This window comes from Somniosus microcephalus, chromosome 27 (genome assembly GCF_052327205.1).
Source record: "Somniosus microcephalus isolate GS21.2 chromosome 27, FLI_Smic_1.0, whole genome shotgun sequence".
Taxonomy (NCBI): Eukaryota; Metazoa; Chordata; class Chondrichthyes; order Squaliformes; family Somniosidae; genus Somniosus; species Somniosus microcephalus.
Window position 1 is genome coordinate 1,919,511 of NC_141013.1, and position 23,602 is coordinate 1,943,112.

General features: G+C 47.7%; 1 protein-coding gene across 3 annotated transcripts in view; it reads right to left on the reverse strand.

Moving 5' to 3' along the window:
- Positions 1-22,928, reverse strand: part of fsd2 (fibronectin type III and SPRY domain containing 2) — a 54,209-nt gene extending 31,281 nt beyond the window's left edge. The window contains exons 1-7 of one of the 3 annotated variants that reach the window (XM_085968336.1): positions 22,840-22,927; positions 18,884-19,715; positions 15,496-15,591; positions 12,795-13,028; positions 11,713-11,735; positions 4,755-4,876; positions 4,064-4,225 (exon numbers count right to left, since the gene is read on the reverse strand). In XM_085968336.1, coding sequence (XP_085824462.1) covers positions 4,064-4,225; positions 4,755-4,876; positions 11,713-11,735; positions 12,795-13,028; positions 15,496-15,591; positions 18,884-19,642 — 1,396 coding nt within the window. In that variant the 5' untranslated portion in view covers positions 19,643-19,715; positions 22,840-22,927. Of the gene's footprint in view, positions 1-4,063; positions 4,226-4,754; positions 4,877-11,712; positions 11,736-12,794; positions 13,029-15,495; positions 15,592-18,883; positions 19,716-22,392; positions 22,482-22,839 lie in introns of those variants that run through there. The other 2 variants (XM_085968337.1, XM_085968339.1) reach the window with 2 other exon arrangements.
- Positions 22,929-23,602: the final 674 nt, after the last annotated feature.

Genomic DNA, 23,602 nt, shown 5'->3' on the forward strand with positions numbered 1-23,602 from the left:
TGTATAGCGTTGGTTGGAGATCCTGTGCAGCGAAGAAGTCTTGCTCGAACTTGTGCATGAAGATGTTTGCGTATTGGGGTGCGAATTTAGTCCCTATGGCTGTTCCGTGTGTTTGGGTAAAGAACTGGTTGTCGAATGTGAAGACATTGTGGTCAAGGATGAAGCGGATGAGTTGTAGGATGGCGTCTGGAGATTGGCTGTTGTTGGTGTTGAGTACTGAGGCTGTCGCAGCGATGCCGTCATCGTGGGGGATACTGGTGTAGAGTGCAGAGACGTCCATCGTGGCGAGGAGTGTTCCTGGTTCAACTGGTCCGTGGGTGCTGAGTTTCTGTAAGAAGTCTGTAGTGTCGCGACAGAAGCTGGGGGTTCCCTGTACGATGGGTTTCAGGATGCCCTCGACATATCCAGAGAGGTTCTCACACAGGGTTCCATTGCCTGATGCGATAGGGCGTCCAGGTGTGTTGGCTTTGTGTATCTTTGGGAGGCAGTAGAAGTCTCCCACGCGGAGCCCAGCATCCGCAATATTTGACCCCTTGTGACCCCACCTCATTGTTCTTTGATGTAATGTTTCCCTGACTGACCTGTTTGGACACCATTCACACCTTTGACTGCTGTGATTATCTCTCTGCCGAGGTGTGATAAATGGCAGTTGGAAAGGTTACCTGTAAACATCTGACATGATTCTCTGACTACATAAGCTGTGTCTTTATGCATTTCTCCACTTCACCTGAAGAAGGAGCAGCGCTCCGAAAGCTTGTGATTTCAAATAAAGCTGTTGGACTATAACCTGGTGTTGTGTGACTTCTTACATTTGTCCACCCCAGTCCAACTCCGGCATCTCCACACCATAACAATTAGAACAATTGAGTTACCGTCTCGTACAAGAGATGAAAACAATGAAAAAGTTCTATGACACCGAATGGGAGAGTCTGGAAAGACAACAGAACCTGCTGGCTCAAGCAGAGAGCGACCATAGAGCCATCGTGACCAATTACCGATCACATCTCCCTTATGATGTTCAGGAGTTAGAATATTTGCATGATCTAGAGATACAGCATAAAGGCAAACCACGCTACACTGAGGATTTTGTCCTGCAATTGGAGACGGAGCTAGTGCAGGCAAGGTTAAGAGAAGCTGAATCGCAATGTGCACTTAAAGAGATGCAGAAAAAAATCTTGGACATAGAAAAGAGAAACGCTTCTTTACCTGATGAGGATAATGTGGCCATGTTGCAAGAGGAGCTTATAGGGGCGAAACTGAAAGAAGCTAAGCAAAGGATGTTGGAACTTGAAACACAGAACCAAATCAGTAGTAACCAGCTATGTCGAGCAGAGAAGGAGTGCAATGGTCTACAGGAGAAGGTGCAATATCTCTCAGCCCAGAATAAGGGACTACTCACTCAGTTAAAGTAAAGGGAAAATGGCTGAGATAGACTGCAAGAATAAAGAAGATTTGATGGCAGTGAGACTTCGAGAGGCAGATAGCATAGCAGCCTTGGCTGAACTCCAACAGAAAATTGCGAAAGAAGCAAATGAAGAGGAATCTTCAGGAAGCCAGGATTTTATTCCAGTTCTTCTCTACGACTCCTTACAAGCAGAGTGTGAGAAGTTGAAAGAACAGTATGAACAGGCCCATGCTATAATTCTGGAGGGGGTTAACTCGGCAACCTCCGAAAAGCTAGGTTCAGTAGAAGCATATGAGCAACTAAAGGTTGAACATGAGCAAGAAGTCCAAAGGCTGCAGGAAATTCTTGATGAGCTCAAGGCCAAGACAGACTCATCGGTAGAAGTTCCATCCATAGATGAGAAATTAGAGGTGAAAGACATGGCAGAACATGAAAGACAAGATGTCCAAGAACTCATAAAAATATTGAAGGAAACCCAAGACAAATATGAGGCAGCAATGACCGAGGTTCAACAACTTGAAGAACAGATTCAACTGGGAATCCTTTCAGTGGAAGAAAAGGAAACTGTAAGAAACACAGAGACTGTAAGAATGGCCACTGAACATGAGCTAGAGAGCATCAAGGAGCAACTTCTCCGAGCGCTGAAAGCCAAAGTACAAGAGGAAAAGAAGGTGAAAGCATTGGAGGAAAAGGTGGATGAAATGGAGAAGACTCTGATCCACAGTGTTCCCGTGGAAGAGTTAACGGTCAGCCAACTCCTTCATATGCTGAGGGACAAGACTCTGCAATGGGAACAATCTGAACACGAGCTTCAATCTTCAAAGGGAAGGAGTTCGGAGCTCTCAAAAGTTATGGAAATAGCTGAGGTTGCAACACAGATTTTACTGGGATGCCAAAAGTACGCTGAATCACGTCTATGTGAACAACAGAATGTTGAAACAGCTGCTCCAGTAGAAGGATTGAATAGCCCGATCAATCAATCCCCGATGGAAGGGGAAGTATTGAAATCACAAATGAGGTCCTTCGTGAAGGATTTGCAGGAAACCCAGGAAGAGCGGGATGACTATGAACGCATGAAGAAGTCCCTTCAGGAAAGATGTCTAGGGAGGGAACAACAGTCAGCTAACATCCAGTTGGGTAAGGAAGAAGTAGCGGGCCCTCTCGCTAGACTAGCTCAGGATGACACCGAATATTACCATGACCTGTTGAGTGACACGGAATATTACGAGGACTTGGTCTGCCCAGCTTGTGATGAAAACTCCCAAAGTGCAGAAATCAGGATGAAGCACTTAAAGTCTAAGGAACATAGGGAGATGGTGGCGCTACAGCTGGCAGCTGAGAAGGGAGCCCCGAGAGTCTCCAAGAAGCAAAAAAGGAAAAGACGAAGCCGAAGATGATAACCATCTAAATCATTATCACGTCTAATGGGAAAGTAGGGAAAAATTACTAAGGCAGTCCAGCTGTTTGTAAAAGTCAGCACTGCTGGTTCAGCAGGACGGAAGTTCAAGCTGTTACGTCAAGGGAAAGACTATTGGATGAGTCACTCTAGCAATGTGAACCGGCTACACCACAGAGATGTTGTTCGGACCGAGTCAAGACCAGAGACTGAATCTGTGAACTGTTCCCACAGAGACTGAACCTGTGAACTGTTTTCCGCAGAGACTATATCTGTGAATTGTTTTACATGAAGTTGAATATATGTTATGTTTAATGGGGAATACGTATGTTGTAAGCTAAAAAGGGAGGATTGTAGTGTATGTAACCATCTACCTTTAAGAGATTATTGTATGTAACCGTTCACCTTTAAGAGAACTATTTTAGGTGTGGCACTACTTGTTTGGCTTCTGTATACGGTAATACCGACGGTGACCACACCGGTATATAAGTGCTGTGGCATGATTTATAGGGCAGATTCGCCCTGACCTTCGAATAGTAAAGTCCTGTTGTATGTTACTCCTGAAGTCTGTGTCGTAATTAACTGCACAACCCACAGACTTTACAGGATGAATCTGACCAATGCGGAGTATTTTACTGGGAATTCAATGTTGTGCATATTAAGTACAGAAGGGAAGGACTGGAATCAGCTGCAGGAAACTTTGGGACAGTTCTGGCAGAAATTGTGGCGAATTTAGGACAATTGCGGTTCTGCCTGGATTCTGCTCTGCTTCTCTACCGTCACCAGTTTCCTCCGCCAGCCTCCCCTGGGTCCATGTGGGCAGTTCCTGGGCATTTCGCCACCTCCAATATTCTCTTACAAAGCCTCATCAGAACTCTCGCCAGCTGAGAGCAGGTGTCGGCATCATTGGGGACCCAGAATAAGGCCACTGATCCCAGGAAGGGCCTCGGGTGGAGCAGGTGTGAATTGCTCGGCGTTACCAGGGCGCAGCAGGACAGCGGACCCACCCTGCCATTGGGATCCCCCGTCCCTGGGATTCGGGGGGTGGGGGGCAGCTGGCAGAGTGGGACTCCCAGACTCAGGGGACCTCAGGAGAGTTAGAATACTGGAGAGAGGAGCCTGAATGGCCATTGGTGGTCCTCGAGTTTCCTGTTCTCATTACACGGGTGTCAGCGTGTCGAGGGGACCTCACTTCACTATCCAAATCGAGTTTGCAGATCTCCGATTTCTCTCATTCCCACCTCTGCCCCTCAGTCACAAACCTGCGGCGTCCTCGTTTTGCTGTGTGCTGTCTCCCGGCAGTTGTCTGTAGTACAGCTGATAATGTTCCACGGTATCATCGGCTGAAAGGCTCCAGCGGACTCTCACTGAGGTGGCTGTTGCCGTATCAGGAGCTTGAGGGCACATCGAAGGGGCAGAGGGCACTGCACAGAGAGCAGACACATAAAGACAGAGAGCCAATTACTGACCGCAACTTCACAATCAACCAATGGGAGACCCTTCCTCTAACTCATTAACCTGGTGATGGGAGACCCATCCTCTAACTCATTAACCTGGTGATGGGGAGACCCTTCCTCTAACTCATTAACCTGGTGATGGGGAGACCCTTCCTCTAACTCATTAACCTGGTGATGGGGAGACCTTTCCTCTAACTCATTAACCTGGTGATGGGAGACCCTTCCTCTAACTCATTAACCTGCTGACATCATCCCATCCTTGTTTGCCTGTAGCTTCCACTCGGAGGGTGGAGAATTCTTCAACACACCCGGAAACTGAATGGAAATTATACAGGGGCTACTTCCCCGGGGAACCCTCACGTGATTGGCTCGTTCAGAAATTCCTCGCCTCACAAAGACAAGCATAGTGTATATTTTGTGTGAGTGAGTGTGTCCGAGAGTGAGTGTGTCCGAGAGTGAGTGTGTCCGAGAGTGAGTGTGTGAGTTGCTCACATACCTGGAAGGCTGCTGATCGAGTCTATTAATCGCTGCACCTCAGACATATCCGTTGGTAATTTCTCAAATTCTGTTGTTGTAGGAAGCTCTGGGTTGAAGTCCACTTGGAGAAATTCTTCCAGTCTGTTGGGTGATAGAAAGAGCGGAGTGACTGAAGGTAACCGGGGGTTTACTGGGACTCAGTTTACGGGGGGGGGGGCACCCTCGGATACGGGCCTAGGCAATGAGTGCCACCTGACTAACTGAACAAGAGCCTAATCCTATCCCTCACCCACACGTAGACTTTGCAGCAGAGGTCACTGGACAAGCAACAAGGAGTGCGAATCCGGCACAGCTTCCTCCACCTGTCCCAGGGATACTGAGCCAATCTGTGGGGCCCTTACTGCCACCCTGACTGAGATGGGCTAACTCAGGACAGACACGGTCAGACCTGGGCCTTTTCCACTCTCATCGCTTTAATCCAAGACTATTTTTCCAGTTTTCTCTTCATTCCTTAAGAACATAAGAAATAGGAGCAGGAGTCGGCCATTCGGCCCCTCGAGCCTGCTCCGCCATTCAATGAGATCATGGCTGATCTGATCTTGGCCTCAACTCCACTTTCCCGCCCACTCCCCATAACCCGCGACTCCCCTGTTTATCAAATATCTGTCTATCTCCGCCGTGAATATATTCAATGACTCCGCCTCCGCAGCTCTCTGGAGCAGAGAATTCCAAAGATTCACGACCCGTTGAGAGAAGGTATTCCTCCTCATCTCACTTTTAAATGGCCGACCCTTATTCTTAAATTATGCCCCCTAGTTCTAGATTTCCCCACGAGGGGAAACATCCTCTCAGCATCTACCTTGTCGAGCCCCCTCAGAATCTTATATGTTTCAATAAGATCACTGCTCATTCTTTTAAACTCCAATGAGTATAGGCCCAACCTGCTCAACCTTTCCTCATAAGACAACCCTTTCAACTCAGGAATCAACCAAGTGAACCTTCTCTGAACTGCTCCAATGCAAGTATATCACTCCTTAAATAAGGAGACCAAAACTGTACGCAGTACTCCAAGTGTGGTCTCACCAATACCCTGTACAGTTGTAGCAAGACTTCCCTAACTTTTATACTTCATCCCCCTTGCAATAAAGGCCAACATTCCACTTGCCTTCCTAATTACTTGCTGTACCTGCATGCTAACTTTTTGTGTTTCATGCACAAGGACACCCAGATCCCTCTGTACCGCAGCATTCTGCTGTCTCTCTCCATTTAAATAATATTTTGCTTTTTTATTCTTCCTACCAAAGTGTATTACCTCACATTTTCCCACATTATACCCCATCTGCCAAATTTTTGCCCACTCACTTAACCTATCTATTTTCCTTTGCAGACTCTATGGGCTGGATTTTCATTGAGAAGTCGGGTAGGAGGCGGGACTACAACTTTTGGGGTTGTAGTCCCGCCTCCATCGAGTTGTGGCCAACCCACGCGATTTTGACTTGATTGACCTTGTTGAGCCTGCCTAGCGGGCTCAGCAGGCCAATTAAGGGCCACCCGGCAACAGGTGACATCACAGATTGACATTTCATCTGTCAAGACCTTTTAACAGATGAAATATTAGCGTCTGACAGCACTTTGAAGCTGTCAAACACTGACAATCTGTACTCCAGGTTAATTCCTTCCTCTCAGGCTGATTTAGAGATCTCCCCGGAACAGAAAGCTGAATGCTGCAATTTTTGACAGATCGCGGCCATTCTGCTTTCTGTGCCGGTGAGATGAGGGACTCCCGAAACCTGAAGGAAGGAAGGCTGTAAAGGTAAGTAAAACTTCTTTAAACACACCAAACACACTTACCTCTGCACTTATGCACCCATCACTCACCTGAACACCGGACATCTCGACCCCTCCAAGCCCTTCAGCCCGCCTCGCTAACTTGGCATGGTTTGGAGCCGTCGGGAATCCCACACTTCAAGAATGAAAATAGGGATTAGACTAAAAACTGCCTGTTAACTACCTGTTAACAGGCAGTTAATTGGCACTAATCCCCTTCCTGCCTCGGGGAGGCGGCTCCCAGCACAGGTCGGGTATCCGCCTCCTTTGAAACTGGCATGGAGGCGGGTTGGGGGCGGGATGGGTTTGTGCCCCCCGATTTCGGGATTTTAACCCCCCACACGCCTCCAATCCCGCCTCCATGGCCCAATGAAAATCCTGCCCTTTGTGTCCTCCTCACAACTTGCTTTCCCACCTATCTTTGTATCATCAGCAAATTTGGCAACAGTACACTCGGTCCCTTCATCCAAGTCATTAATATAGATTGTATATAGTTGAGGCCCCAGCACGGATCCCTGTGGCACCCCACTAGTTACAGTTTGCCAACCTGAAAATGACCCATTTATCCCAACTCTGTTTTCTGTTAGTTAGCCAGCCAATCCTCTATCCATGCTAATATATTACCCCCAACCCTGTGAGCTCTTATCTTGTGCAGTAACCTTTTATGTGGCACCTTATCGAATGCCTTCTGGAAATCCAAATACACCACATCCACTGGTTCCCCTTTATCCATCCTGCTCGTTACATCCTCAAAGAACTCTAGTAAATTTGTCAAACATGATTTCCCTTTCATAAAACCATGTTGACTCTGCTTGATTGTATTATGATTTTCTTAATATACTGTTACTACTTCTTTAATTATGGATTCCAGCATTTTCCCAATGACAGATATTAGGTTAACTGGCCTAAAGTTTCCTGCTTTCTGTCTCCCTCCTTTCTTTCTTGAATAGGGGCGTTACATTTGCTGTTTTCCAATCCACTGGGACATTTCCAGAATCCAGGGAATTTTGGTAGATTACAACCAATGCATCCACTATCTCTGCAGCCACTAATTATAAAACCCTAGGATGCAGGCTCTCAGGTCCAGGGGACTTGTTAGCCTTTAGTCCCATTAGTTTGCCAAGTACTTTTTTTCTAGTGATAGTGATTGTTTTAAGTTCCTCCCTCCCTTTTATCTACTATTATTGGGATACTTTTAGTTTATTCTACCGTGAAGACAGATACAAAATATTTGTTCAGAATCTCTGCCATTTCCCTGTTTTCCATTATTAATTCCCCAGTCTCATCCTCTAAGGGACCAACGTTTACTTACTCTCTTCCTTTTTATATACCTGTAGAAGCTCTTACTGTCTTTTTTAATATTTCTTCTCCCTCTATTATTTTGTTAGTCATCCTTTGCTGATTTATAAAAATTTCCCAATCTTCTGGTCTACCACTAATCTTCACATCATAGTATGCCTTTACTTTCAATTTGATACCATCCTTAACTTCCTTAGTTAGCCACGGATGGTTCATCCTTCTCGTAGAGTCTTTCCTTCTCACTGGAATATACCTTTGCTGAGAGTTATGAAATGTCTCCTTAAATGTCTGCCACGGCTTATCTACCGTCTTACCCTCACCACTCTAGCCAACTCTGTCTTCATACCCTTATAATTGCCTTTATTTAAGTTTAAGACACCAGTTTCAGACCCAAGTTTCTCACCCTCAAACTGAATGTGAAATTCTATCATGTTATGATCACTCTTCCCTAGAGGATCCTTTACTATGAGATCATTCATTAATCCTGCCTCATTACACATTACCAGATCTAAAATAGCCTGCTCCCTGGTTGGTTGCTCAACGTATTGTTCTAAGAAACCATCCCGAATACACTCTATGAACTCGTCCTCAAGGCTACCTTTGCCAATTTGATTTGTCCAATCTATATAAAGATTAAAATCGCCCATGATTATTGCAGTACCTTTCTTATAAACCCCCATTAATTCTTGATTTATACTCTGTCCCAGAGTGTAGCTACTGTTAGGGGGCCTATAGATTACCCTCACCAGTGACTTATTTCCCTTACTATTTCTTATCTCCACCAAAACTGATTCTACATCTTGATCTTCTGAGCAAGATCATTTCTCACTACTGTACTGATCTCATCCTTTATTAACAGAGCTACCCCACCTCCTTTTCCTTTCTGCCTATCCTTCCGAAATGTCAAATACCCCTGAATATTCAGTTCCCAGCCTTGGTCACCTTGCAGCCCCATCTCTGTAATGGCTATCAGATCATACCCATTTATTTCTATTTGTGCCATCAATTCATTTATCTTGTTACGAATGCTGTGTGCATTCAGATAAAGAGCCTTTAATGTTGTCTTTTTACCATTTTTCCCTACTCTGACCCTATTTGCTGGTGCACTCTTATGTTTGTACGTTCTGTCCCTTCCTATCACACTCTGGGTATCATTACCCCTATCGCTACCCTGCACTTTTGCCTTGTCATTTCTCTTTAACTTTCTAAATTTCCCCTCACCTGAACCCTCCCCCCCACTACTTAGTTTAAAGCCCTATCTACAGCCCTAGTTATTCGATTCGCCAGGACACTGGTCCCAGCATGGTTCAAGTGAAGCCCGCCCCAACGGAACAGCTCCCTCTTTTCCCAGTACTGGTGCCAGTGCCCCATGAATTCAAACCCATTTCTCCCACACCAATCTTTGAGCCACGGATTCATCTCTCTGATCTTATTGACCCCATGCCAATTTGCTCGAGGCTCAGGTAGTAATCCAGAGATTATTACCTTTGTGGTTCTGCTTTTTAATTTAGCCCCTAGCTGCTCATACTCACTCAGCAGAACCTCTTTCTTAGTCCTACCTATGTCGTTGGTACCTACGTGGACCATGACAACTGGATCCTTCCCCTCCAAGTTCCTCTCCAGCCCCAAGGAAATGTCCTTAACTCTGGCACCAGGCAGGCAACACAGCCTTCGGGACTCACGCTCTCAGTTGCAGAGAACTATACTGTCCCCTACCACTACTACATTCCTTTTTACTCCCCCAACTTGAATGGCCCCCTGTACACAGTGCTGTGGTCAGTTTGCTCATCCCCCCTGCAGTCCCTGCTGTCATTCACACAGGCTGCAAGAACCTCGTACCTGTTGGATAAGTGCAAGGGCTGAGGCTCCTTCAATGCTACCTTCTGGAGCCCCATACCTGCCTCACTCGTAGTCACACCCTCCTGTCCCTGACCAAATCTGAAGTACTTAATCTAAGGGGTTTGACTGCCTCCTGGATCAAAGTGTCCAGGTAACTTTCTCCCTCCCTGATGCGTCACAGTGTCCGAAGCTCGGACTCCAGCTCATCAACTCTGAGCCGAGGTTCCTTGAGCTGCAGACACTTACTGCAGATGTAGTTGCTGTGGATCACACTGGGGTCCACCAGCTCCCACATGTTACAGCTGCAACACCTCACCTGCCCTGCCATCTCTACTGTATTTTATTTAACTAATTAGGTTTTCAAGTTTTGAATTATCACTCAATTGTCTATTTATAGTTTTTAATCTAGGTAATAACCTTGTTTAAGTTATGAAATTTAGCTATATGCTTTAGGACTTTACTGTAACTTAGCTCACAAATCCTAGTTCAACTTTAACTAATACTCTTATTATTAATTCACTTACTGTTTTACTTACCCTGATTGAAATGTTTAATTTCCCGGCTCTTAGTTAAACCAATGTCCTAGTGTAGAGAGAAAAAAAGAGAAATACTCACCAACCAAGCACTTACCTGCTTCCCTGTGACGTCACACTTTGATTATTTCCCCCCCCCCCACCCCCCCCCCCCCCCCCCCCCCCCCCCTGTTTTTCGAACTGATTCGAAAGTGGTTCCTCTTCCGCTGCTGCTCCTAATAGCTCGGTCTGGGCCTCGAGTTTTATTTACTCACTCCGCTGCCACAGGTCGGTCCGCTCCCGCTGCTGCTCCCAATCAGCATCAGGGCTCTTACCTGAGAATTCCTCCACAATGCAGATCCAAATATTAGCTAAAAACCCACCCTGATCTATCCTACAATTGGCACAGTTCTTGCTGGTACCAAGCTCCCCTCTGTGTTATTTTAATGGGGCCGTTAATCCAGAAATTGTTGAATGGGCTGTTTGCCACATGAGCACAGAGAGGGGCGCAGCTTGGTAGGAGCTCTTAACAGTTCCAGCGAGAACTGTACTGGTTAGGATTTTTACACTAATGTTACCCTTTGTTGAAGAATAGAACAGTTTTCAACTTTATTCTGCACCCAGTATCAGTATCGAGCACTTCCAATGGATATTAAATGCAAAATAATGCTCACTCTACACTTCCTCGTCGATACGGCTGAAGTTGTCCTTTGAATGAAAGACGGGAGAATTCCTGCTTTGCGATAACAAAATCGAGGGAGTGCATGGCTTTGAAAGAAGCAAGTTCTGAGAATGCAATTTTATTAGTGACCAAAATAGCCACACTCAATTTTCCTTAAAAGAGGAATTTCAAATCCAAGACATCTTAACCCCAGTGTTAGAGCCACAGCCTCTGCTGTACCAGTGCGACATTTCCACTTCTCTCCCCAGCCACCTTGCAAACTCTCTGAGCGGGACTACCCACTTAGTGCGGGTTTATGGCAGTTCTGTGATTGGGTTTACACCCTCCAGAGCTGGACTATAAGAAGTGGGAAAGTGGTCTAATGTCTCAGCTCATGAGCTCAGTCAGCACAAAATTATAAATACAAAGCAAGACATCATGCAAAATGTATATAGAATCAAACCATTGGAATGTTGTGGTGCAAGTTCTGTAAGCAGAGATCCCGGTATGAGGAGCCAAGCGCCCTGTCAGGCTGAAGGATTACGTTTTTCTCTGGCCTTTCACCAGTAAACTAGATAGTTGAGAAACGGATCACACAGATACAGTGAGCCATGCCAGTGAAATCACAGATACTCTCTAACCAATGCCAGTGTTACCACAGATACAATGAGCCATGCCAGTGAAATCACAGATACTCTCTAACCAATGCCAGTGTTACCACAGATACAATGAGCCATGCCAGTGAAATCACAGATACTCTCTAACCAATGCCAGTGTTACCACAGATACAGTGAGCCATGCCAGTGTTAGACAGATGCAGTGCGGCATTCCAGTGTTACCTGGCCAGTGTTATTTGTCCATTCTGTTGTTACACAAAAAGAAAGAAGATTCAGTACTCTTCACAAAATGTCTGACTCTTACTGAAAAAGCAGCTAAATTATCTTCCAAACAGGAATTACATCAAGAAATCAATCGATGCATTTATTTAATTCTCCCGATCCCTAACAGGGCATCGAGACTTCTGCCAGAGCCCCTCTAACAGGTTCCAAGGAGATTCTTGAGACAGAGTGAGAACCCCAGAGTGAGTATCCCAGTGATTGAATCCCAGAGTGAGAATCCCGGGGAATGCAGATGCTCAAAGGGACCTGGGTGTCCTTGTACATGAGTCACTGAAAGTGAATGTGCAGGTGCAGCAAACCATCAGGAAGGCAAATGGTATGCTGGCCTTCATTACAAGAGGATTTGAGTACAGGAGTATAGAAGTCTTACTCCAATTATATAGGGCCTTGGTGAGATCACACCTGGAGTACTGTGTTCAATTTTGGTCTCCTTACCTAAGGAAGGATATACTTGCCAAAGCAGGAGTGCAACAAAGGTTCATGAGATTGATTCCTGGGATGGCGGGACTGCCGTATAAGAGATTGAGTAAACTAGGCCTGTATTCTCTTGAATTCAGAAGAATGAGAGGGGATCTCATTGAAGCATACAAAATTATTACAGGGCTTGATAGGGTGGATGCTGGGAGGATGTTTCCCTTGGCTGGGGAGTCTAGAACCAGGGGCCACAGCCTCAGGAGAAAGGGTAGGCCATTCAGGACTGAGATGAGAAGACATTTCTTCACACAGAGGGTGGTGAATCTTTGGAATTCTCTACCCCAGAGGGCTGTGGAGGCTCAGTCATTGGGTATATTCAAAACAGAAGTCAATAGATTTCTGACTAGTAAAGGCATCAAGGGATATGGTGACAGGGCCGGTGAATGGAGTTGAGGCAGAAGATCAGCCGTGATCTCATTGAATGGTGGAGCAGGCTCGAGGGGCCGAATGGCCTCCTGCTCCTATTTCTTATGTGATGATTGAATCCCAGAGTGAGAATCTAACAGGGTTACAGAAACGTCGGACACCATCTAAGTTTATGAATTCACCTTCAGAAAGCTTTGCTTGTCTTCAGTCTTGAACAGCTGTTCAGTGGATTCGATCAGTTCTTTATACAGGTCTATGCTCTGCCCACAGCTCACCAGCTCCCCGTACAACTTCTCTAGTTTCAGCTCCTTCTCCGCCTCCAGTCCCTGGGTCCTGTCTTCGTAACGTTGCACTAGAAACTGCATCAAATCATCGTATTGCAGCTCCAGGTAATGCTCCTGTTTACCAATGTTCTCCTGTTTGTCCAAACATAATTGGATATTAAAAATGTTGTTTGAGTCTCAGTGTAGAACTGAGCACACAGACCCACGGTCCCGAGCTTCACCCCCATGTCTGACTGAGCACACAGACCCACGGTCCCAAGCTTCACCCCCATGTCTGACTGAGCACACAGACCCACGGTCCCGAGCTTCACCCCCATGTCTGATTGAGGGCACAGACCCACGGTCCCGAGCTTCACCCCCATGTCTGATTGAGCACACAGACCCACGGTCCCGAGCTTCACCCCCATGTCTGATTGAGCACACAGACCCACGGTCCCAAGCTTCACCCCCATGTCTGATTGAGGGCACAGACCCACGGTCCCGAGCTTCACCCCCATGTCTGACTGAGCACACAGACCCACGGTCCCGAGCTTCACCCCCATGTCTGACTGAGCACACAGACCCACGGTCCCAAGCTTCACCCCCATGTCTGACTGAGCACACAGACCCACGGTCCCAAGCTTCACCCCCATGTCTGACTGAGCACACAGACCCACGGTCCCGAGCTTCACCCCCATGTCTGACTGAGCACACAGACCCACGGTCCCAAGCTTCACCCCCATGTCTGACTGAGCACACAGACGCAAGGTCCCGAGCTTCACCCCCATGTCTGACTGAGCACACAGACCCGCGGTCCCGAGCTTCACCCCCATGTCTGACTGAGCACACAGACCCACGGTCCCAAGCTTCACCCCCATGTCTGATTGAGCACACAGACCCACGGTCCCGAGCTTCACCCCCATGTCTGACTGAGCACACAGACCCACGGTCCCGAGCTTCACCCCCATGTTTGACGGAGCACACAGACCCGCGGTCCCGAGCTTCACCCCCATGTCTGATTGAGGGCACAGACCCACGGTCCCGAGCTTCACCCCCATGTCTGATTGAGGGCACAGACCCACGGTCCCGAGCTTCACCCCCATGTCTGACTGAGCACACAGACCCAAGGTCCCGAGCTTCACCCCCATGTCTGATTGAGGGCACAGACCCACGGTCCCAAGCTTCACCCCCATGTTTGACGGAGCACACAGACCCGCGGTCCCGAGCTTCACCCCCATGTCTGATTGAGGGCACAGACCCACGGTCCCGAGCTTCACCCCCATGTCTGATTGAGGGCACAGACCCACGGTCCCGAGCTTCACCCCCATGTCTGACTGAGCACACAGACCCACGGTCCCAAGCTTCACCCCCATGTTTGACGGAGCACACAGACCCGCGGTCCCAAGCTTCACCCCCATGTCTGACTGAGGGCACAGACCCACGGTCCCAAGCTTCACCCCCATGTCTGACTGAGGGCACAGACCCACGGTCCCGAGCTTCACCCCCATGTCTGACTGAGCACACAGACCCACGGTCCCGAGCTTCACCCCCATGTTTGACGGAGCACACAGACCCGCGGTCCCGAGCTTCACCCCCATGTCTGACTGAGCACACAGACCCACGGTCCCGAGCTTCACCCCCATGTCTGAGGCAGCTCTATAGTGTCAGCCACTCAGACCTAGAGAGAGGGGAAAGCAGCTCGGATTCCAGCTCCTGATCACTATCCAGTGATTCCTGTGGGAATGTCAGGTGGTGATGGGATTGGGCTCAGCTGTGATGCCTTCTATGGTCCAATAGCCTGCAGACAGTCATTTTCTCAGCTCACTCATGACTAATGGTCACATGAGATATTTGGAGGGCAGCCTGTGCCCATGTAACACTCCCCCAGCCAGAGTCAGGGCCGACGGAACAGGAGCAGAGCAGAATAAGGAAAGGAAGTTAAATTAACACTTAATTGTGCTGTCATAAAACACAGTCCCAGAGTATACTTTGTACCCACTAGTAAAACTGAGAGCTTGCGGAGGGTGCCCAGGGGTCATAGGGACATAGGAACAGGAGTCAACCTTTCAACCCTTGAGCCTGTTCCGCTGTTCAATTAGATCATAGCTGATCTGTATCTTAACTCCATTTATCTGCCTTTTAGATTGATCCAGTGTTATTAAAGAAAGACAGACTTGCATTTCTATAGCGCCTTTCACGACCTCAGGACATCCCAAAGTGCTTTACAACCAATGAAACACTTCTGAAGTGTAGTCACTGTTGTAATGTAGGAAACACGGCAGCCAATTTATGCACAGCAAGCTCCCACAAACAGCAATGTGATAATGACCAGATAATCTGCTTAATAATGTTGGTTGAGGGATAAATATTGGCCCCAGGATACCGGGGAGAACTCCCATGGTCTTATTCGAATAGTGTCGTGGGATCTTTTACATCCACCTGAGAGAGCAGATGGGGCCTCCGTTTAACGTCTCATCCGAAAATCAGGGCCTCCTTACTGCCAAGTGCAAGTATTAAAGAGCAGGAACAAAACCTTACTATCAAAGCATAGTCCTTCAATGTGAAGCAATAGATGAAATATTCATCGAACACTGAACACCTGGAGTTGTGAAACTCTTACTTCAACAGTGACGAAGATTTCTTCCAGATGATTAGCAAATGTCTCCATCTGAATCAGTTGCTGCTCCAGCTTCTTCACATTGTTCTGATGCTCGAGCTGAAAAACCAGACACAAAACTCCGAAGTGATTCGGACACGATGCTGTTACACATTATTCATAGAATCGTAGAATAGTACAGCACAGAAAGAGGCCACTCGGCCCATCGAGTCTGCACCGGCTCTTTCGAAGAGGAATCCAGTTAGTCCCACTCCCCCGCTCTTTCCCCATATCCCTGCAATTTTTTTCTCCTTCAAGTATTTATCCAATTCCCTTTTGAAGGCTGCGATTGGATCTGTCTCCACCGCCCCATCAGGCAGCACATTCCAAATCCTAACCACTCGCTGCGTAAAACAGTTTTTCCTCGTGTCGCCTCTGGTTATTTTGCCAATCACTCTAAATCTGTGTCCTCTCGTTATCAACCCTTCAGCCATTGGAAACAGATTCTCTTTATTTACTCGATCTCTAAGCCCTTCAAGATTTTAAACACCTCTATCAAATCTCCTCTTAGCCTTCTCTGCTCTAAAGAAGAACAACCCCAGCTTCTGCAGTCCATCCACGGAACTGTAATCCCTCATCCCTGGAACCATTCTAGTAAATCTCTCTTGTATCCTCTCCCAAGCCTTCACGTCCTTCCTAAAGTGCGGTGCCCAGAATTGGACACAATACTCCAGCTGGGGCCTAACCGGTGTTTTATACGAGTCACTCTATATATTTGAACATTTTCTATTTCCTTTCTTTCCATCTCCTGCCAATTTTTGCCCTTTCCCACCTCTCCTGAAGCTTTGTTTGCTCACAATCCCCCATCTGTTAGCCTGAAATGTTGGCATGCTATTCAACCGAGGGGGGATTACAGTGGATCCTGATCCTCATGCGAGGTCCATTCACTTCACTAGAGTGACCAGGAGTGGGAAGCCAAGCTGATTTCCCCCTCCCTAACCCAGTGCCCCTATCTCTGCCCGAGCAGAGACTGACAAACTCAGCACAGACCAGGGATCAAGCTAGGGTCACTCAACTACAAACTGGACAAACCAGTCAGAGGCTGGATATTCTGCAGCGACTGTCTCACCTCCTGACTCCCCAAAGAACCTCCCACCATCTACAAGGCACAAGTAAGGAGTGTGATGGAATACTCTCCACTTGCCTGGATGAGTGCAGCTCCAACAACACTCAAGAAGCTCGACACCATCCAGGACAAAGCAGCCCGCTTGATTGGCACCCATCCACCACCTTAAACATTCACTCCCTCCACCACCGGCGCACCGTGGCTGCAGTGTGTACCATCTACAAGATGCACTGCAGCAACTCACCAAGGCTTCTTTGACAGCACCTCCCAAACCCGCGACCTCTTCCACCTAGAAGGACAAGGGCAGCAGGCGCATGGGAACACCACCACCTCCAAGTTCGCCTCCAAGCCACACACCATCCTGACTTGCAAATATATCGCCATTCCTTCATCGTCGCTGGGTCAAAATCCTGGAACTCCCTCTTAACAAGCACTGTGGTAGTACCTTCACCACACAGACAGCAGTGGTTCAAGAAGGTGGCTCACCACCACCTTCTCAAGGGCAATTAGGGAAAGAATCATAGAATGGTTACAGCAAAGAAGGAGGCCATTTGGCCCGTCGAGCCCATGCCAGCTCTCTGCAAGAGCATATCAGCTAGTCCCACTCCCCTGCCCTTTTCCTGTAGCCCTGCAATTTTTTTCCTTCAGATACTTATCCAATTCCCTTTTGAAAGCTGTGATTGAATCTGCCTCCACCACCCTTTCAGGCAGTGCATTCCAGATCTTAACCACTCGCTGCATAAAAAAGTTATCCCTCTTGTCTCCTCTGGTTCTCGACCCTTCCGCCAATGGGAACAGTTTCTCTCTCGCTACTCTGTCCAGACCCATCATGATTTTGAGCACCTCCTATCAAATCTCCTCTCAACCTTCTCTGCTCCAAGGAGAACAACCCCAGCTTCTCTAGTCTATCCACATAACTGAAGTCCCTCATTCCTGGAATCAGTCTCGTAAATCTTTTCTGCACCCTCTCTAAGGCCTTCACATCCTTCCTAAAGTGCGGTGCCCAGAATTGGACACAATACAGTACTCCAGTTGAGGCTGAACCAGTGTTTTATACAGGTTCATCATATCTTCCTTGCTTTTGTATTCTATGCCTCTATTTATGAAGCCCAGGATCCCGTATGCTTTTTTTACCGCTTCCTTAACCTGCCCTGCCACCTTCAACGATTTGTGCACATATACCCCCAGGTCTCTCTGTTCATGCACCTCCTTTAGGATTGTACCCTTTAGTTATTATTGCCTCTCCTCGTTCTTCCTACCAAAATGTTTCACTTCACACTTTTCTGTGTTAAATTTCATCTGCCACGTGTCCGCCCATTCCATCAGTCCGTCTATGTCCTCTTGAAGCCGATCACTATCCTCCTCACTGTTCACTATACTTCCAAGTTTTGCGTCATCTGCAAATTTTGAAGTTGTGCCCTGTACACCCAAGTCTAAGTCATTAATATATATCAAGAAAAGCAGTGGTCCTACAACCGACCCCTGGGGAACACCACTGTATATCTTCCTCCAGTGCGAAAAACAACCGCTCACCACTACTCTCTGTTTACTGTCACTTAGCCCATTTCGTATCCATGCTGCCACTGTCCCTTTTATTCCATGGGCTTCAACTTTGCTGGTAAGCCTATTATGTGGCACTTTATCAAATGCCTTTTGGAAATCTATGTACACCACATCAACCGCATTGCCCTCATCAACCCTCTCTGTTACCTCATCAAAAAACTCGATCAAGTTAGTTAAACACGATTTGCTTTGAATAAATCCGTGCTGGCTTTCTTTAATTAATCCACACTTGTCCAAATGACTGTTAATTTTGTCCCTGGTTTTACAAAGGATTACACAGGATATACGGCACGGAAACAGGTCATTCGGCCCAACCAGTCCATGCCGGCGTTTATGCTCCACACGAGCCTCCTCCCGCCTTTCCTTATCTAACTCTATCAGCGTAACCCTCTATTCCCTTCTCCCTCGTATGCTTATCTAGCCTCTCCTTAAATGCATCTATACTATTCGCCTCAACCACTCCCTGTGGTAGCGAGTTCCACATTCTCACCACTCTCTGGGTAAAGAAGTTTCTTCTAAATTCCCTGTTGGATTTCTTGGTGACTATCTTATATTGATGGCCTCTAGTTATGCTCTTCCCCAGAAGTGGAAACAAGTGGTTATGGTTTCTAAAAGCTTCCCCACTTTTAATAATGTGGTAAATAAATGCCGGCCTTGCTGGCGACACCCACATCCCTATTTAGTTTCCTTCAGCAAGGTGTGAGATCGATTTGCCATCCATACCTTAGCAGCCTCTGCAGCCTGTGTCAGTGGGATTACTCGATGGTGCTTATGGGATCCAAACAGCTTTTCAAAAGCAGGAATTGGGATATTGCAGGATTGGCAATAAACATCAGGGACTGTGTCATCGGAAATCTCCTGGCTGCCCATTTCGTATTCAGTTTCTTTTGAACCATCCTTTCTCGGTGCACTCTCCCCAGACCTGGCTGCTGCACTCGCTGCCTCAGACTCTTCCAAAGCACTTCGGTCTGACACGGGGCTGAGGACCCGGTCACTGGTCTGACTCGCGCTTTCTGAATAGTCCACAATTTGCTGGAAGGGATCAAACTGATCTCCCACCGGGAGGATATTGGAAAATTCCATTAAGTTCCCACCAGTTCCGAATTCTCCCTCTGGCAATCCCAAATAGATATCGTCCTGTCCATAGATGGTGTGGTTCGGTGCCTTGATGGGGAATGTCCTGGGCTCCAGCTGCTCGCCACCCCACGCAATGCCCTGGGCACTTGGCGGTGGATCCTGAGACACTGCTGGCTGGTCGGTTTCTGATGGCTTGTCTGCAAAAATCTCCAACCGTTCCCTGGGTTCATAAAGGTCCATGTGATAGAACTGGAATCCTTCAGGTTCCACATCCTCGGCATCGCCAGCCTCTGGTGTGCTTTGCGGGGCTGAAGTGAGCTGGTCGTTGGCACTCTCAGTGACCTGGCTGCCCTCAGTTACTGGCTCCAGTTGGGTGGCTTGATCTGGCTTTTCCAAGTTGTCCATCTTCTCCTAGTGTGTAATAAGAACCTGGGGTTTCACCATGAATTCAGTGTCTTGGATCACTCGTCACTCAGTCCTGGCGGAGGACAACAAATAAGAACAGGCCATCAGCTCTCCCAGTAAAGTATCGGTCTGCATTGCAAAACACCGAGTATTTTCATCGCTAATAAACTGCTGGGCAGATTATACCAAGCATTTAGCATCCTGTGACTAAAGAAATTCTCCCCAATATCAGTTTCAAATGTGTGAAGATACTGTGAGTGTGAGGGGGGGGTGTGAGTGTGAGGGGGTGAGTGTGAGGCTGTGTGTGAGGGGGGAGTGCGAGGGTGTGTGCGAGGGTGTGTGCGAGGGTGAGGGTGTGTGCGAGGGTGAGGGTGTGTGTGTGCGAGGGTGAGGGTGTGTGTGAGGGTGTGTGTGTGTGTGAGGGTGTGTGTGTGCGAGGGTGAGGGTGTGTGTGAGGGTGTGTGTGTGCGAGGGTGAGGGTGTGTGTGTGAGGGTGTGAGGGTGTGTGTGTGTGTGTGTGTGCGAGGGTGTGTGTGTGCGAGGGTGAGGGTGTGTGTGTGAGGGTGTGTGTGTGCGAGGGTGTGTGTGTGCGAGGGTGTGTGTGTGCGAGGGTGTGTGTGTGCGAGGGTGTGTGTGTGCGAGGGTGTGTGTGTGCGAGGGTGTGTGTGTGCGAGGGTGTGTGTGTGTGCGAGGGTGTGTGTGTGTGCGTGGGTGAGGGTGTGTGTGTGAGGGTGTGTGTGTGAGGGTGTGTGTGTGAGGGTGTGTGTGTGAGGGTGTGTGTGTGAGGGTGTGTGTGAGGGTGTGTGTGTGCGAGGGTGAGGGTGTGTGTGTGTGAGGGTGTGTGTGTGTGAGGGTGTGTGTGTGCGAGGGTGTGTGTGTGCGAGGGTGAGGGTGTGTGTGAGGGTGTGTGTGTGAGGGTGTGTGTGTGAGGGTGTGTGTGTGCGAGGGTGAGGGTGTGTGTGTGAGGGTGTGTGTGTGTGAGGGTGTGTGTGTGCGAGGGTGTGTGTGTGCGAGGGTGAGGGTGTGTGTGTGAGGGTGTGTGTGTGCGAGGGTGAGGGTGTGTGTGTGTGTGAGGGTGTGTGTGTGAGGGTGTGTGTGAGGGTGCTGTGCGTTTAAAAGTGTTTTTGATTTTTCGGTTCTAAAATGTAGTTTGCTCTCACACTCTTGCACTCTTTCTCTTTCACTCTCACACTTTCTCTCTTTCACTCTCACACACTCTTTCACTCTCACATACTCTCTTTCACGCTCACTCACTCTCACTCTCACACACTCTCTCTCTTGCTTGTGTATCCCTGTTTCAGGAGGTGCCTGTGCTATATTTATCTTCAACTCCTGTTCAGCACTTTGTGACATTTGGTGATGACAGCATGGCTGCAAACAGCGACAGTGTAACTGATCTACCTCCAGCAGCAACCTCTCACAACCCTCAACAAGCTACAAGCTTCCCCAATACACCCCAGCCTCATTGTAAACACATCTCAGCCGTTCTCGAGTTCATAAACAGAACACAAACTGCAAGAAAGAATTTTACAAATTACTACTCCTGGTGTAGCACTTTTCCCGATGATGTCTCGGGAACCATCTCTCTCTCTCTCTCTCTCTATCTGACTCTGTCTGTGTGTGTCTCTCTCTCTCTCAATCTCTATCTCTCTCTCGGTCTCCCTTTCTCTGTCTGTGTGTGTGTGTGTGTGTGTGTGTGTGTGTGTGTGTGTGTCTCTCTCTATCTGACTCTGTCTGTGTGTGTGTCTCTCTCTCTCAATCTCTATCTCTCTCTCGGTCTCCCTTTCTCTGTCTGTGTGTGTGTGTGTCTCTCTCTCTCTATCTGACTCTGTCTGTGTATGTGTCTCTCTCGCTTTATCTCTGTCTCCCTTTCCCTCTCTGTCTGTGTGTGTGTGTGTGTGTGTGTCTCTGTCTGTCTGTCTCTCTCTCTATCTGACTCTGTCTGTGTGTGTCTCTCGGTCTCTATCTCTCTTTAGCTCTGTCTCCCTGTGTGTGTGTGTGTGTGTGTGTGTCTCTGTCTGTCTGTCTCTATCTGACTCTGTCTGTGTGTGTGTGTGTGTGTGTGTGTGTGTGTGTGTGTGTGTGTGTGTGTCTCTCTCTCTGTTCAGATTTAGGCTTCATCCACCAATGAGACACCAACACTAAGAATGGCCTCAGAATACAGACAGGCGCAGCTGCCTGGACTTTGAGGGCCGGATGACCAAGGGTTAAGGGGCAAGGGTCAGACACCCTGGACTGGGGCACATGGAATATTTCGCAAATACACTTAGTCAGGACTGAGCTCATGAGCAGACAGGAATTTACAGTATTTGAATAAATGTAATTTATAGAATTTACCGTATGATATTCACACTGGTGAATAAGTCACTTTGTGGCTAGTGTTTTATTAAAAATACCTCAATGACCGCACAAATCCCTATTATCTTGCATTTATCTTATTAATTATATCGTTGATTATTGCTATTGCTTTTATATCTCTGGAGTACAGTCTGGTGAGGCTTTCATGCCTGACGTGTGATCCTTCTCCCACCTAGAATCACATAGAATTTACAGCACACAAACACGCCATTCGGCCCAGCTAGTCTATGCCGGTGTTTCGGCTCCAAATGAGCTTCCTCCCCCTCTAATTCCCTCTTCCCGCCCCTATCCCTCCATTCCATTCTCCCTCATGTATCTATTCTCCAATCTCTCTCAGTCCCTCACAGCCGTTCTGGTCCCTGTAGTTTGCTGATATAAGTTTCCTCTTTTACCTCTCCCGAGCTCCACAGTACACCATGTTGCAGTCTGCAGCCTCCTGGTATTGAAACTATTGCCGACTCTGTTCACCAGGATCTCAAAGCTGTGAATTTCTCGGCTCCCTCGGACCTCCTGCAACTGAAGCGTGAAGTCAGATGAACCACCACAACTCCTGGTGTCTCGCACTGTGGGCCCACACGCTGAGCTTCCTAACGTCAAATAATTCAGGAGACTGTGAGCAGCGAGAATGTTCAGTGGTCTCTTTTAAAGAAAATGTTCCTTACATATATAGAGGTAACATTCTGGAAATACAAACTGATCCCCAAAGCCTAAAAATAGATGCAAATCTGCGACTTATATACTCAATATTACGGTACATATTTAGGATTCATTCGCGCTCAGATGTGAAGTGCTCTGTGCATAGACTGCTTTCAGTGACTGAAATACCGTTTCATTCGTACCTGTTCAGGAATCAGTATTCTGGGGTTGTTCTTTGCACCGTGTCCTGTCGCTCCCTCGCTCTCTCACCGAGGTTTGGGGAATTTGGCTGCGGTATATTTAGCCGCTGATGTGCCGGCAGTGAGTGACCTTCAGCAAAAAGCCCCTCCTTAGAGACCAACCTGAGAGTGCAAACACCACACGACCGACAAAGGAATCAGCTCAGGGCTTTGTTCAAGCTGATTAACAACAACAACAACAAGCTGATTCAAAGTTTGTTCTTATGATGCAGACATAACAAAGGATTTCAGCACCAGAAGTCCCTGACACAATGGAGAGTCACTCTTTGTAAAAACTGAACCACAGGAAAATACATTGCAGGTTAGTCAGCACTGAAAGGGAAAGTGAATATCAGAAACCTAAAATAACGTCTAAACCGGCAAATATATTTCCAGCATTTTATGTTGTTAGAATCATAGAGTGGTTACAGCACACAAGGAGGCCATTCGGCCCGTAGAGCCCGTGCCGGCTCTCTGCAGGAGCACTTCCGCTAGTCCCACTCCCCCGCCCTTTCCCCGTAGCCCTGCAAATGTTTTTCCTTCAGGTACTTATCCAATTCCCTTTTGAAAACCACGATTGAATCTGCCTCCACCACCCTTTCAGGCAGTGAATTCCAGATCCTAACCAACTGCTGAGCAAAAAAGTTTTTCCTCCTGTCGCCTTTGGTTCTTTTGCCAATCACCTTAAATCTGTGTCCTCTGGTTCTTGACCCTTCCACCAATGGGA